Source organism: Rhipicephalus sanguineus, chromosome 9 (assembly GCF_013339695.2).
Source record: "Rhipicephalus sanguineus isolate Rsan-2018 chromosome 9, BIME_Rsan_1.4, whole genome shotgun sequence".
NCBI classification, from domain to species: domain Eukaryota; kingdom Metazoa; phylum Arthropoda; class Arachnida; order Ixodida; family Ixodidae; genus Rhipicephalus; species Rhipicephalus sanguineus.
This window is the reverse complement of record NC_051184.2, coordinates 115483234-115497628: the sequence shown is the minus strand read 5'-3', so window position 1 is coordinate 115497628 and position 14395 is coordinate 115483234. Positions and strand designations below refer to the sequence as shown.

The following is a 14395-nucleotide window of genomic DNA, read 5'->3' as shown; positions in this document are numbered from 1 at the left end:
CAGCGGCCTCCTTGGCGCGCACCGTCTCGGGATCCGCCTGACGCCGCGCGCGCTTCGCGGCGGCCTCTTGAGCTCGCACCTGGGGATCCTGCCGACGAGTACAAGCCGCAGCGGCCTTCCGCACCCGGCGCTCCTCGTCGTCCATGGTCCGCCAAGCAGCACGATCCGGCAAGCGCACTCGTACGCCGACGATCCGGGGAATGAGAGATGCCCGCACAGCAGCGAATCAGAGAACAGCTGCACCGCCAACGCCATCTAGCATACCTTCACCCAACCGCCATATTGTACACATGTCTGTGGGACAGCGCCCTCCCGGAAACGAGACGAGAAATGGAGATGACGACACAGAATGCGTACAGCACCATCTAGTATATCGTCACCCAACTGCAGTTTGCATGCATCTCTATGGGACAGCGCCCTCTATTGTACGATAAGGGAACACTACGGGGTGCGCTGGATGGACCAACGATCGACAACCGCCCAGGTCTCGCTATAAGGAGCTTTGCCCCTAAAACTTAGACGGGTTCAAATTTTAGGGCTGTTTTTTTCTATTAAACATTCACTTGTTAAACAGCACCTGTGTCGTCGTTTCTTTTTCTGCTCCGTGTCCCTTTTGCGCTGGCCGACAGGAGTATTTTTCCAACTCTCCCAACTCGCTACCCTAATGCAATACCAACTAGCCCAAACTGCTTCCCTACCAGTGGTGAGCAGTGGTGGGGTTTGCCCACTTCTGTGGCACACACCGGCTGGGTTTTTCTGTTGAGAGGGTCACTGTTCAGTGAGTTACGAATGGCCTAGTTATGTACTTCTTTGCTGTAAAAGCATGGAAGACACCAACACACGCTGCTATTCGGTAGTGTCCGCACAGCTCTTCTGCAACCTGTAATCTTATGCAGGAGTGCTTACGGCAAAACCCACGTTATAAATAAATGAATAAATTTGTCCAGTCTCCTGCTGAAGTCAGTCATAGGGATGTCTCGATGCAGGTTCCCAATGCAGCCGGGGTCGTGCTGGATAATGTCCTGCTCGAGATGCAGCAACGGGTATTTGCTGGTGCGGCTGAGATACCGCTGTTGTCGGCGCTCGAGGCCCGACTGGGTGACCTGTGTGGTTGGCTGCAGCACACCCGCTGTGGGCCCCGCACCATGTGGCTGTGGAATGCCCTGTCCCTCATCTGTGTCCACCGCAAGGAGAAGACTGCGCTGACAGTGCTCAGCCACTTGCTGGGTCGCATCCGTGGCTCCACTGAGTTGCTCTTCTTTCAGGTAATTCACCCTCCACTCGTGCTGAAAGCTTGCAGTCCAGATGACTGGTTTATAAAAATAATGCTCTTTGAGGTTTTGCCTTTGTATTAGCCACAGTACACCTTATTTACGGAGCGCAATCATTATGAGGAGTAAGACTTCGGGCAGCGATCATTACACAGGTGAAATTTTCGCAAGAGGAACTGAGTTGCAGCTCAGAATTTTTAAAGTGCCAGCATTTAGCAGAAACGGAGAATCAGGCTGAAGAATCTTTGCATTAAAGGGACACTAAAGGCAAACAACAATTTATTCTGGAGTGAAAGATCTAAAACGTCATTATTCTGTGCAGCAGTGCTTTAGTAATCAAGAAATTTTCAAATGTTGGATACAGTTTCCATCACCAGTGGGGCATTCTAGTTCTAGCCCAATATTGTCACGCACGCTCTTGTTTTCTATTTTTTTACGTAACCGGCCCATTACACATGTAACTGCTACCTTGCGCAAACTGCACTCGAATGACTGGGAACCTTCCAATATTTTTTCGAATGTTCCGATAAGATTACGCACACAACGTGAAGATTTGTTTATTCTGGAACTTACACGGGCACCAGCAAAGACTCTGGAATCTTCGATGGCACTTGGATAAATTTTCTTTTTTTTTTTTTGCGACATAGACTTGCCCTTAAGGCATAATATTCTAAATGCCGATGTGCTTTTCCACTTGGCAGATTAACCAACGGCTATCGCTGTGATCACCACTATCATTGTGTGTATTGCTTGCTTGTACTTTTGACTTTTCATTTCCCAGGCACAACTTCACCCAAATAAAGAGTTTTGTCTTGAACACATTGACTGTTGCCTTCTTCAATGTCACGACCACATGACATCTAGTGGAGGTACTGTTTGTTCATGTTTGGGATGCCCCCGTCAAGCTGTGAACGCTGCCCAAGTCATGAATAAGACATCGATGCCAACCCCAACTGGCGAGCTAGCTGCAGGCAACAAGGTCTACCACATGAGTACGAGCTTTGACCTGATAACACCCAGAAGACCAAGGCTGTGACCAGGACTGTGGCAACAATGATAACCACTGTGCCAGTGCTCGCGATCGGGATGCAGCAGCCAATGGAGCCGCCGATGTTCCGGGGATCATCATGTGAGGATCAGCCACCTCGGGGGTCTAGTGATTATGGTGCTTGACTGCAGACCCGAAGGTCATGGGATCAAATCTTGGCTGCGGTGGCCGCATTCGGCGTCCCTCATAATCGTACAGTGGGTTTTGGACGTTAAACTCCAACAATTATTATTATCATGTGAAGATCCAGAGTCATAGCTCGAGTTGTACGAAAAGACTACGTCCTTCAACAATTTGGACATAAACTACATGTTGCGCTTTGTGTACTTAGCACTGGAAGACAGCGCCAGCACCTGGTTCGAGAACAAGAGTCCGCCATGACAACATGGGACATCTTCCAGACCAGCTTCTTAACAGCATTTACGAGCGTCGTTCAAAAGGAAAGGGCCGCCGCTTTACTGGAAACACGGGTGCAGTTCCCGAGCTAAAGTGTTACCGTTTTTACAGCGGAGATGATGAGGCTTTTCTGCCATGCCAAGGCTGACATATCTGAGGAAAAAAAAGGTTCGCTTCCTCATCAGAGGAGTGAAGGAAGAACTTTTCGCTGGACTTCTGTGCAACCTGCCGAAGATGGTCTCGGAATTCGTTTCGGAGGCCACAACAACCTCAGAAATACTGTGGTCATTAGTCAGGTGCTGTTCTTTCATTCCTCCATGCCTGCAGCGACAGGTGCCACTAAAGGTTACCGTGTACCAAACAACCTCAAATGGTCTGGCTACATTGTGGGCCTTTTCCTACCCGACATGTACCATGCGTAACTGATCACATAGCGCAAAAGTTTTGACACAGGACAAGAGAAGGGACGAAGACGAGCGCTTATTTCCAACAAGGTTTATTTCGACGAGTGTATACATATATTTTTGGAACAAGCCCTCCCTGATGTTGAGCCAGTAAGGCCTCAGAGGCTTGTTGTAGTTCCATATTTACATGGAGTCTCCCACAACTTGAAAAAGGTTGGGGAGCGGGCCAACGTGAAGGTGGTTTTTTCTGCCCCGAAAAAGCTGTCATACTTATGCACCAAGGATGTTTCAAATGCAAAACGAGGTTGTTCAAAAAGGCACAAAATCCCGTTCGTCACATGTACAGCAAATGTAGTACAGCAAATGTAATCTATGAAATACCTCTTTCATGCGGTAAGTAGTACATAGGACAAACTGGCCGCTGTATTAATGACCGGCTCCGGGAACACACTTGTAACGTCAAGAATGGTCGCGATAGTTTTTTGGCCATGCACTGCGGCACGTGTGACTGCAAACTGCTTTTGCATGACAGTGTTATCGTTGGAAAAAACAATTAAAACGACAAGAGAAATTATCGAGGCAGAGAGGATTTGTAGATTAGGGTTGAATTGCGTAAGCACTCCCTCTCTCGGGCTTTGTCAAAAAGAATTGTCTTTCCTGAGAACGTAAGTTTCTCGCGCATGGCAGTTGTGGGCTTCTTGGATGATTTGTTTGTTTTTCACATTTCAAGAGTATATATGTGTACGCTCCTCGAAATAAACCTTGTTAGAAGTAAGTGCTCGTCTTTGTCCCTTCTCTTGTCCTGTGTCAAAACTTTTGCGCTACGTGATCAGTTAAGCATTACCAACATGCCCAACTTCATACTCATGTACCATGCACTGGGCCTTGGGGACCGAGAGGGCCAGCATCAGAGGAGATTGCCAAGGCTAACAAAGTCATGTGACACTCCCTCGTAGTTTCTTTTCCTCCATGGACCACCTCAGAGAGCCTGAGGAAGCTAGGTGCACTTAGGAACCCTAGCCATGTACAGCTTTGCTGTAAAATGCAGAATGTGTGTGTCGATCTTCCGTCCACTGCCAGGGATTATGCACAAGCGCTTTCACACGCCTCAGGCACACTGTGGCCTTAGGCACGAGCAGTACCGGCCTTTAGAGTAATACGCGTTATTAGCATGTGTGTAAAGGTAGCACAAACAACTTGGAACAGTTGTGGAGAAGCAAAGCAGTAACTACAGTTGGCCCACGATAATTCAATCTTGGGAAACCCCAGGATTTTGTTCTATTTATCAGAAGTTTGAATTATCGGGAGTTCTGGTAAATATGACGAGGAGCAACACACCAACTTGTGTTCGCAGGCCACAGCGAAGTCATGTCTCTCAGTGATTGCCAGTGATGTTTTTAGATGTCATGCTGGTACTCGTTATCGTACGGTGTAGGAGGAAGAAGAGCGGCTACTGAAAAGCCTTCTTTCAAAAGGTCGTGCACTGTCACGCCCACCTCCCCCATCCAGAGAGACCGCTGCTTCCCAAGTGTGTACAGATGTGTATCCCCTGCGTAGTAGGCACAAGCGAAGCGCTTGCACATATCCTGTCTGCGCAGGGAATGAAGAAGGCAGCACATAAGCCATTTTTCATGCTCAGTCGCTTCTTCTTGTGCCCACTAGACAGGTCGCCGCAGGAAAAAGCAGAGGGGATGGTTTACTCCACACGATGTGCTGACTGTGACGCCTCATACACTCAAGCCTCGATATAACGAACACGGATATAACGAATATCGGTTATGACGAAGTAAATGAAGAATAGTCTTGTCATAGATACAGTGTTCAAAATAAACTTTTATAACGAATTTTCTGATATAACGAAGTTATTTTTGAGGCAGATGTGACTTTGTTATAATGAGGTTTGAGTGTACATGGGGGAAACGAGAGGCTGTGTTAATGCAAAAACGACATTTGTAAGTTTGACCCACAGACAAGCAACCTCGCTGTGCTCTGCGAGGTGAACGGCCACCGCATTGCTTTTGGCAGCTTCTGCTTCTGCGAGGCCAACCACCATAAGCGGCATTTTGTAGAATCGTGGCACATCCAGGCGACACCTGATAATGTCAGCCAGTCCACGGGTGTGCAACCGAGCATCTACTACACGGACTTTGGCACACCAGGGCGAATAAGCATGATCCTACAGCCCAAACAAAAGAATCTACTGCTATATAAACACTGCACGTTGGTGCATCTCAGTCACCCCTAAAGAAGGGTCCAAGTTGGACCCGAAACATTGAGCTTTTCCGGGCTTTTCTTTTTTGTCAAGTAAAAAGCTTTAACTTTTTGCTCACAACCTTCGTTGGTGTCCCTCTGTTTCTATGTTCCTTCTCAACCAGAGAGACTTCAGTCAATGTTCACCTCTAAATAGAGCAGTTTGAATTAAGTGGTCTTACAATACATTGTAAACATAGTCGCCAACCAAAAGTTTTAAATCTGTTTGAAATAACCGAAAGTTTGACTTATCAGAGTATGAATTATCGCCAGTCTAGTGTAGTCGCACTTCACAACACCGGGGAATTGAGATGTGTTTGAGAAACCATTTTTCTATCTCAATTCAGGATGCTTATACCAGTGGTGTATGCAGGCACTGATCTACCAGGTTGAAGTGGTTCACGTCAACTGCCTGACACACACCATCTCCCATCTGATGGCTGAGCTGCAGTCTGGCCGAGTCTCCAACCCCACCCAACTAGTCGAGAATCTCAAGAAGCTCAGCGGCAACTCTCACGTAAGTCCCTAGGTTTGTTTAATTTACGCCACTATAACACATCACATACAAGTTTCTGACTTAATGCAGTTGCATTACAGCTGGTACGATTAAGTAGAACTTCGGTGAGCTGGAGATTCAATATCGACATGATCGAAAACAGAAGAGAGCAACCCATGTGTGGTGTTTTTTTTTTCATCATTCTGGTTACGCTGTGCAATCATGTTGAGCTTGTACAAGCATTTATAGCCGTGTCCATATTCACATTGACACATTCTGCTTCACTTGCTTCATGGTAGAAGACACCTGAGGCAGAGGACATTAAAATACTGGCATGCTTTTTCTCATATGTAATCTACAGTAAAACCTCGTTATTTCAAAGTCACTGGGACTGTGAAAATCTTCGAATTAAGCGACTTTTCGAATTAACGAAACATGTGGGATGCAAGGAACTTTGAATTACTGAGAGTAATCGGAAGGAAAGAAGATGACTCTTAAGGGCTCGTTTTCTTTGTTAGACACAATAATAAGGAGAACTAACAGACAATAACGCCAAGGAAAGTATAGGGGGTGTTATCTGTAGTGTTTAGAATATAAATGTGAAGAAAGTAAAGTGGACGAAAAGATAACCTGCCGCCGGCAGGGACCGAACCTGCGACCTTCGAATAACGCCTCCGATGCTCTACCACTGAGCTACGGCGGCGGTCATCCTCCCGTCCACTTTATGGGGTATATATGTGCATTTAAACCTTGGAGTGTTAGTCAGCGCCAATCGCAGCCATGGCGGCGAGTGTGGAACACTCTATTTCTGCCTTTCTGGCGTCACGTAGCACGTGAACTTCTTACGAGCTGGCAGCTGACCGCCGCCGTAGCTCAGTGGTAGAGCATCAGTGGTAAAGACGGTCTTGTGGTCACCCGAAGTGCACACCTGCGGAAAAGAAGACATGCTTCACTGCAACACAGTGGTGGTACACGGGCAGCATGTCAGCTGCACCTCGCAGCGTCAGTGCGTCTGATGCGACCATTCACCCATTCTTTCTGGTAAAATAAAAATTTAATAATGGCCAGTGTGATGGAATTCGCGATGTGTCCTGGTTGGAAAACATGATCCTTGAAGTTTTCGAACTTGGTTTTCGAAGTAAGCGTTGTAGGCAAGAACTCCTTCACCAGCAGTGCACAAATTGCAGGAGCAACCACCAATTCAGTGATTCCACTCCTGCGCCAACTGCGCCAAAGTGCGCCAAATCGTATTTACTGCGCCATCCTGATAATATCGACGAAATTTGCGCCAAACTGCGCCAAAGTCTTGGGTTTGGAGGCGTCTATCACCGGCAATTGCACCGCCGGCGCGTCAGAACATGTGCAGCTCGATCTTGGGTCTGCCAATAAAGTCGCAATCATGGACCAAGAATTATTCCGCTGAATAAATGGCGCTTGCGCGTGCGTTCCGAGTAAACCACGATGCCATGCACGGTGCCGACGCAGCTTCTGTTCTGCAAGTCGGCTCGACAGCAAAACGCGCTCTCCGCAGAGGCTCGTGACGTCTAGGCCTATCGGTAGCGGGAAAGTGCGACGGCGATTCATCGGCGGACGTCGTCTGTTTCAGAAACGCTGCTGATAGCTCGTTTCAAGCGTCGCACGGCACGTAAGGAAAGCAATGTTCAGTAATAACTACATGAGTGCCGCTAAAATGTCTGTCACTTCTGTTTCCGGACATCGCGGAATGAAATCTGGGATCGCTCGCAGTAGATATATGGGACAATATCGAATTTTCCTTGCTTCGCGTTTATGGAAGAGCACGCGAACGGTGGAAACGCGTTGACACTTTTCCTCAGATATACTTTATCCATGGATCTTCATCCAGAACAGCTTTTTCGTAATTCCTTCCGCCAGCACGTCCGAGTTTGTAATCACTCTGCGGTAAATACCCCCTAAAAGGCCCTGCCCTTTCGAGCTCACGTGCTAGGGTTCCAATTCGAATTTTTTGCTTGCTTTTTTAAAAATGTCATCTCATTAGTAAAATCATATCTCCTGGTCGGAGCAGCCGCAAATGCACAGCTGTCAGTAGCGGGCCCGTCGCTGACGGCCCCCAGTGAAGCGGCTACGCCATGTTACACGTCCGCCCCTCGCTTGCGGGGGTCAATAGCTAACGGTTAAAAAAACTCAGTTTCGCTTAAGAGCGAAGCAATGAATGCGATACCAAAAAATTGTATTGTGAAACGAAGTAAGACTAGCAGCCAACTCTTTTGGATCCGATCTCGCGTAACTCAACAAAACGCTGGTTTAAGGGAATATGGCCCCTCCAGGAACCGAAGCGTTTTCTTGCTCTGAGTTCTCTAAACGCGAAGTAAGCGTTGAGAGCACAGCAAGTTTACGAGCCGTCTCCTGATGCCTCGAGATAGCGCGCGCGCAAGCGACTGCGCCCTTCGAACGATGCCCCCCCCCCCTTCCGCTCCCCTGGCGTCCCTTCATGCTCCCTACGAAAGACGGGCGGGGCGTTTCCTCTCTGTCTGAGCAATCGACGGCAGGCCCGCACGCTGGAAGATGTTATCTCATGGGCTGTCCGTGCGACGGAGACAGACGGCCGGCTAGTTTAATCTCCGCTTCAGCCGCGTTCGTCGCCAGCGCTCGCGAGCTTTTACGTGCGGCTAGAATGCGCGTGGTGATGTTATTAATTTGGACTTTATACGGAAAATTACGGCAACGGCGACGGCAAAAATCCGCCGAATGTCCATATAATTGCTATCGCAAGGGTCAATGTACGGGGCAGATTTGCCCCCCCCCCCCCCCCCTGTGCGCACGCCTATGCTCCTGAGATGATTTTTTTTCCATGAGATTTGCAATGAATCGAAATATTTCTAGCCTTCATAAGAGCCCCATAATAATACTCAGGTGCTTGAATGTTAATGCAATATGCTTCTGTATTGCACTCCAGGATGTAAAATTCGCTGCTCCAAAGTGCTCCCAGATGCAAAATTATCTGCTCCAAAGTGCTCCAAGATGAAAATATTGCTGCTCCAAAGTGCTCCAAAACGGAAATTTTGCTGCTCCAAAAATTGCTCCAAATCAGAAGTCCTCGGTAGCATCGCTGCCAATTGCTGGTTCGCATACATCGCGAATTCCGTCCGACCGTCCTTTGTTATTTTTTCTTTTCCCAGAATGGGTAAATCATGATGTGCTGACGTTGCAAGATGCATGCGACATGCTGCCCACGTGTCATCGTTGTGTTGCAGTGAAGCACATCGTCGTTTTCGCAGGCACACATTGATGATCACGAGATCGCTTTTTCTTGCTTGAGAAGCGCGAAAGAACACAGGGACTAAGAAGAGATACACACAAGGACAACCTAGTCCCTGTGTTCTTTCGCGTTTCTCAAGGATGAACCGTTTCCAACTAGGCCAAATAGCTGTGCTACTACAATTCGCTTTTTTTTTTTCTTTGCGCTGGCAGCAGTGAGGCTGGGGCGCTTCACCTGTCACTCATTGATATCGCTACATTGAATTGCCTTGTGGCTCCTAAGAGTCTTCGTTTTCGCGGATTTGCGGCGAAATAGGGATCGGGAATTGGCACATGGCAGCCAAAGTTTTCGAATTAACCTGCCTGGTGTTGACCGCCGCTTCAAATTATCCACTCAAATTTACATTGCAAAATACGGGGCCACAGAAATCCTTTAAATTAAACGGGATTTCGAAATAACAGAGTTAGAGTTAAGGAGGTTTTACTGTATGTTAATGCTCTAACCAGAGCACTGAAATGTCTGCCACATTGTATTATGTACGCATAATCATTTGCACTATGCATTCAAGGGCACAGGGTAAGTCCTATATGCCTCGTGCATTTTTTGGCCGTTTTGAGGTACCGTTTTCTCAGTGACTACAAGGGATATCCACATAATGCATATATCATTTTCTTCCAAATTTTCCGCTCTTTTAACTGAAGCAGGTTTGTTTAAATTTGACTAATATTAGAATTTTGGTGAATTTTTTACCACTAGAACCAAAATTTTGAGTTTAATTGCATCTTTGAAATTTGTAACACAAGAACTCTAAAGTGCATAATTTCGATCCTGCTTCAGTAGTTGTATGCATTTATGCAGATTACACAAAAAAAATAAACTGGTTATCAATACATAGGAAATAATGGTACCTAAGTAATAAAAAATATGCTTTTGAGATAATCGAGTTTAATGTTAGAAAACACCTGAAAAGTGAACATACTTTGCCACAAACACCGTTCAACTACTTTATTTAGTAGCTACAGGCTTGGCAATTATTGCCCAAGTCAATTTTTCACTTTCGAGCCTCTCGTCTTGCTTCTTTTGTGAGCTCTTGTGCAGCTCTATCTGCAATGTATCATCGATTGTGGTCAACCTTTTATTGCGATAGCAATTGTATGGACAGTCTCGGCTGATTTTTGCCATCCCCGTCGCCGCCGTCATTCACCGTATATGTATATGTGTATATATATATATATATGAAAGACACAAAGAAAAATAATTCAGAAAAACTTTCCGATGCACAGAATCGAACGGGTGACCTCTCTGTTTGCAGCGCGTGGCGTTAGGCCATGACAGCACTGTCTTTCAGCCTGCTAACGACGAGCTGTTTATATACACCATTTACTTCAGCATGCTTTCTTAGTCACCACATAGATGGCGTGACGTGCGCGCGTGTGGCGCGCTTTAAAGATCGTCGCCCCGCTGCTGCGAACACCGATGCTCTGCACCCTACAACGCGTGGTCGCCTTTGTGCGCTTATCTCAAGGAAAGAAGGGGGGCGAGCGGCGGGTTGTATGTCTTGCGCTTTCCCCTCGATGTTCGCGCTGAATTCACAGAGCGTACGAAGGTACCTTTGCTAGCTGAAGCGGCCGCGTTTGTGAAATGAGCGCGCTGTTCAAACAGAAATAAGTAACAACTGCAACATTTAGTTCGCGCTCGTCCTGTGTGTACCTGTTTGTTCGTTTCGTGCGTCCTGCTTTATGTTTGAGCAGTGCGCTTCAAGTGTCGAGCTGTGACGCATGATAGTTCGCGCTCGTCCTGTGTGCGTTCTTTCGTGCGTCCTTTGGGCTCGAGCGACGCACTGGCAATCTTGAGCTGCTTTCCGTTCTTCGCGTTAGATTCCAATTTATTGCTATCGCATTCATTGCTTCGCCGTTGCGGTGAAACTGTGACTTTTTCCTGCAAATTGACTGTATTTTGGCCAGGCTTCAATCCTAATTATTTCAGAATTTTTGCTCATGCGATACTGCCATCATTGAACAAAAGAGAAACATCCAATGTCACAATCCTTAAGACTCTGAAGCCTAAACAAGAACAGCAAAGACTCTGCGATGCAATTCCCATTAGCTCAACACTTGCACCGCACAGTTTGCATGGGCAATTCGGTCAAATTGCATCACAAGTAATATTCATGTCCATTAGAGCATACCAGTTGTCACCCTGCACGCGATTCGCCTTGAAGGACGCTGAAGAGGCTGAGAAGTTCAACGATGAAGAGCTTGCTGGTTCAGCGTCAGCACCTCAGTACGTCACCAGCATTTGTTCGCATTTACAAGAGATCTGTATTGGTTGCCACGAAATTTACACTTGCTGAAGACCTTTACCCTCAGCGTCTCAACTTATCGACGGGCACAACAGACACAAGGTGTAAGGAAGCTAGGAGCTTAAACTGTTCGAAGACACGTGCTCCGAAGAACAAGTGCGAATAAAAAGGCGCACGGCGCCTTCAGACTGTCTTAGAAGTTATACCTGACAATTTCCTATACACGGCTGACTCCAGACAAGCATTTTGGCTTTCGTACATGAATTTTTTTTTTTTTTTTTAGAAAAATGGACTGGGGGGGGGGGGTAAGGACGGAGCGCATACGAGGGGCTTTTCCTAGGGTGAATGTTCACTCACTACTTGCTTTTGGAAAAACCTGTTTTCTGCCACAAAAAATACTTTTAAGAAAAGCACGAATGTGGCAAATATGCACAAAGGGACACTCTTCCCAAATTGCAAAAGAAAAAAAAAAAGTTTTTTTTTTTCCCCCAAATTTTGGTTTACCCTGTGCCCTTAAGTGCTACACTTTGCCAAGCAACGGCTTCTTGCTAAATTGATGTTGATAAATCGGGCTTGTTGGTTGTTCATGATCATAAAAAACAGTGCAAGAAAAACAGACGAACACACAGACACAAACAAGCGCTCGTTTGTCTTTGTGTGTTCATCCATTGTTTTTGCACTGTTTGCTGTATCCGCGACCATGCCCTACCGGACTATGCCAGAGAGCCACAGGATCGTGATGTAATCTGCACCAGCCTAGTACATCAAGCAACTTTCTTTATTGTTAGTTCACGATGGCATTATATACAGATGCATGTGTCAGCTGCCGTGATAAGGCGCGTGCCTAGCGACATCTAGGTTATATAAACACAACTGCTGAATACTAGGGGTGTGCAAATATTTGAGTTTCGAATTTGAATCGAATAATACCTAACCGAATAATTCGATTCGACTTTCGAATAGCTAGTATTCAAAGTTTCAAATAATTTCGAGTGGACGAATATCTAATACGCGACAAAGGCCGACAGTGCAACTTGGTTAGGGTGGGGTGGCTAAAACTAACACTAACGTCGTCACAGTAGGCCTTTTCTTAAAAATTTCAATGCTATCCTGGTTCAAAAGCAAGTGGATGTTTATTTTTAAAAAAGATTGTGATTTCCGCACGTAAAAAACGCATGAGAAAACTGTCAAGCCCTTCACAATTTGGCTTCCGAAACTAAAGCACGGACTTCTTCTTGTGCAGTTTGGTCGCGCACGTCGCAGGCGCCGTAAAACATCTCGACTTTTGCCCGTGAAACCCTCGGTGATTGGCTTCACACGTGTAAATTTGTTCACGCATTGCAGTCACCACTGCCACTCTCGGCTCACCACAGTGGTGGTGAGCTGAGAAGCACGAAGTTCACGAAGTCGCGGCAACCGGGAGTGCCTGCTGTTTGGAAAAACGCGTCAGCGATGACGGTATGTCACGTGAGATTGAGAGGGGCACTCGGCGAGGAGGGCAAAGCGGCTTTGGGAGAGGAGACCAGTCAACTAGCGGAGGGTAGCGAAGGAAAGGGTGAAACGAGCAATCGCAGCGTTTCGATCATCAAATGCGTGTAACTTTGCCATTATGGCACCATTTCGAAAAATTCTCACGGCTTCGCGTTCGTTGTAGACTCATGCACAACTGTCAAACCACAACTGAATTTCGACCTCTGGGTGGTTTAGGGGCCTTAAGCCGTTCTGTGCGTGGTAAGGAGCTTGCGGACTCTAGTTTTTGCTTCGTTTATTATTGTTCTTTTGTATCGCATGCATGCTTTCAATTCCATGTTCTGTGTTAAGCATCGGGGCGATGCTTTTTCAGAGGGGGGTATTGCCACGAGTGTTTATTGCTTTATTTTGATGTGTTCGGGTTTCACCCGCCAGGACTGTTAGCAACGCTTGGTGTAAACTTCACCGCAATGTTTGAGAAGCTGCACAGTTGTTTGAGGTCATTCTGTTAAGATTATGTGCTGGACGCGAATAGTCAAATTTATTCGAGAGCTTACGCAAGCACGAGCGATAAGGCTTGAATGTTCAATGCCACATGTATAAATGCCGACGCACCTCTCCGCAGATCACATAGCTCGACTGCCGACAACAGTTCACAACGCTATCAGTTTACAGTGTGAATTTCTTGCACGTTGTCTTTGCTTTTTCCGGGCACAAGTTCACCCAAATAAAAAAGTTTGGTTTTGAACACCACCGACTGCTGCCTTCATCAGCATCACGACCATGTGACAATATGTGTTGTTTTTTCAGTAAGCTTCCTGTGTGCGCTTGTGTTGTTTTCTTCCTTGTCAGTGTCTGTTAGTGCACCCTCCCTTTTTGCACCAGAAGGTTTCCTAAAAAGGACTCTTTGAATTTGATGAAAGAAAATTTTGTCTTGGTCCTAGGATTGAGTTTGCTTCATCTATGAAGCTTTCGTTTTAAGTACTGGTTTTCGCTGTAGCTTCATGCAATACTTGGATAGATGATAGCACTTTTTTTTTACATAATTTGCGGCATCTTACAGGTTTTCACAGAGCTCAGTTGGCCTTAACCCCTTCAGTCACAAATTATGATGCACTGTCTGCAAATGCGTGAAATTCGCATCGCATAATTTGAAGGCACTCAGTATTACATTCCAAAAAAGAAAATGAGGGAATGTGTTGTTTTGTGTGAGTTTCAGTCATTAATGTTAATTTACGTGTAACTAATTATCTCACTATTCTGCCATCAGTCAGCTTCAATAATTTCATAAAAAGAATCAACTATTAGGCCCGAAATGGATGCACAGCTTCTTTTTTGGTTGTATTCGTTCGAGTGAAGAAAAAAAATGCTCTTGACGTTGGTCCTGGAACGCGGCACGTTGAACGATCGTCTACATGACGGTTTCTCCAGCAAAGTGATCCTCTGCAGCAATACGCAGCAGAATGAAGTTAATGACTGCTAGTTGTCCAGTCAGGAAGCCTGCACGAATGTGCACGCTG

General features: G+C 46.4%; 1 protein-coding gene across 1 annotated transcript in view; it reads left to right on the top strand.

Annotated features, from left to right (window-relative positions):
* Positions 1-14395, top strand: part of LOC119406053 (integrator complex subunit 5-like) — a 49235-nt gene that overhangs the window by 12118 nt on the left and 22722 nt on the right. Inside the window, 2 exon segments of the mRNA XM_037672900.2 lie at positions 987-1265; positions 5743-5886. Coding sequence (XP_037528828.2) covers positions 987-1265; positions 5743-5886 — 423 coding nt within the window.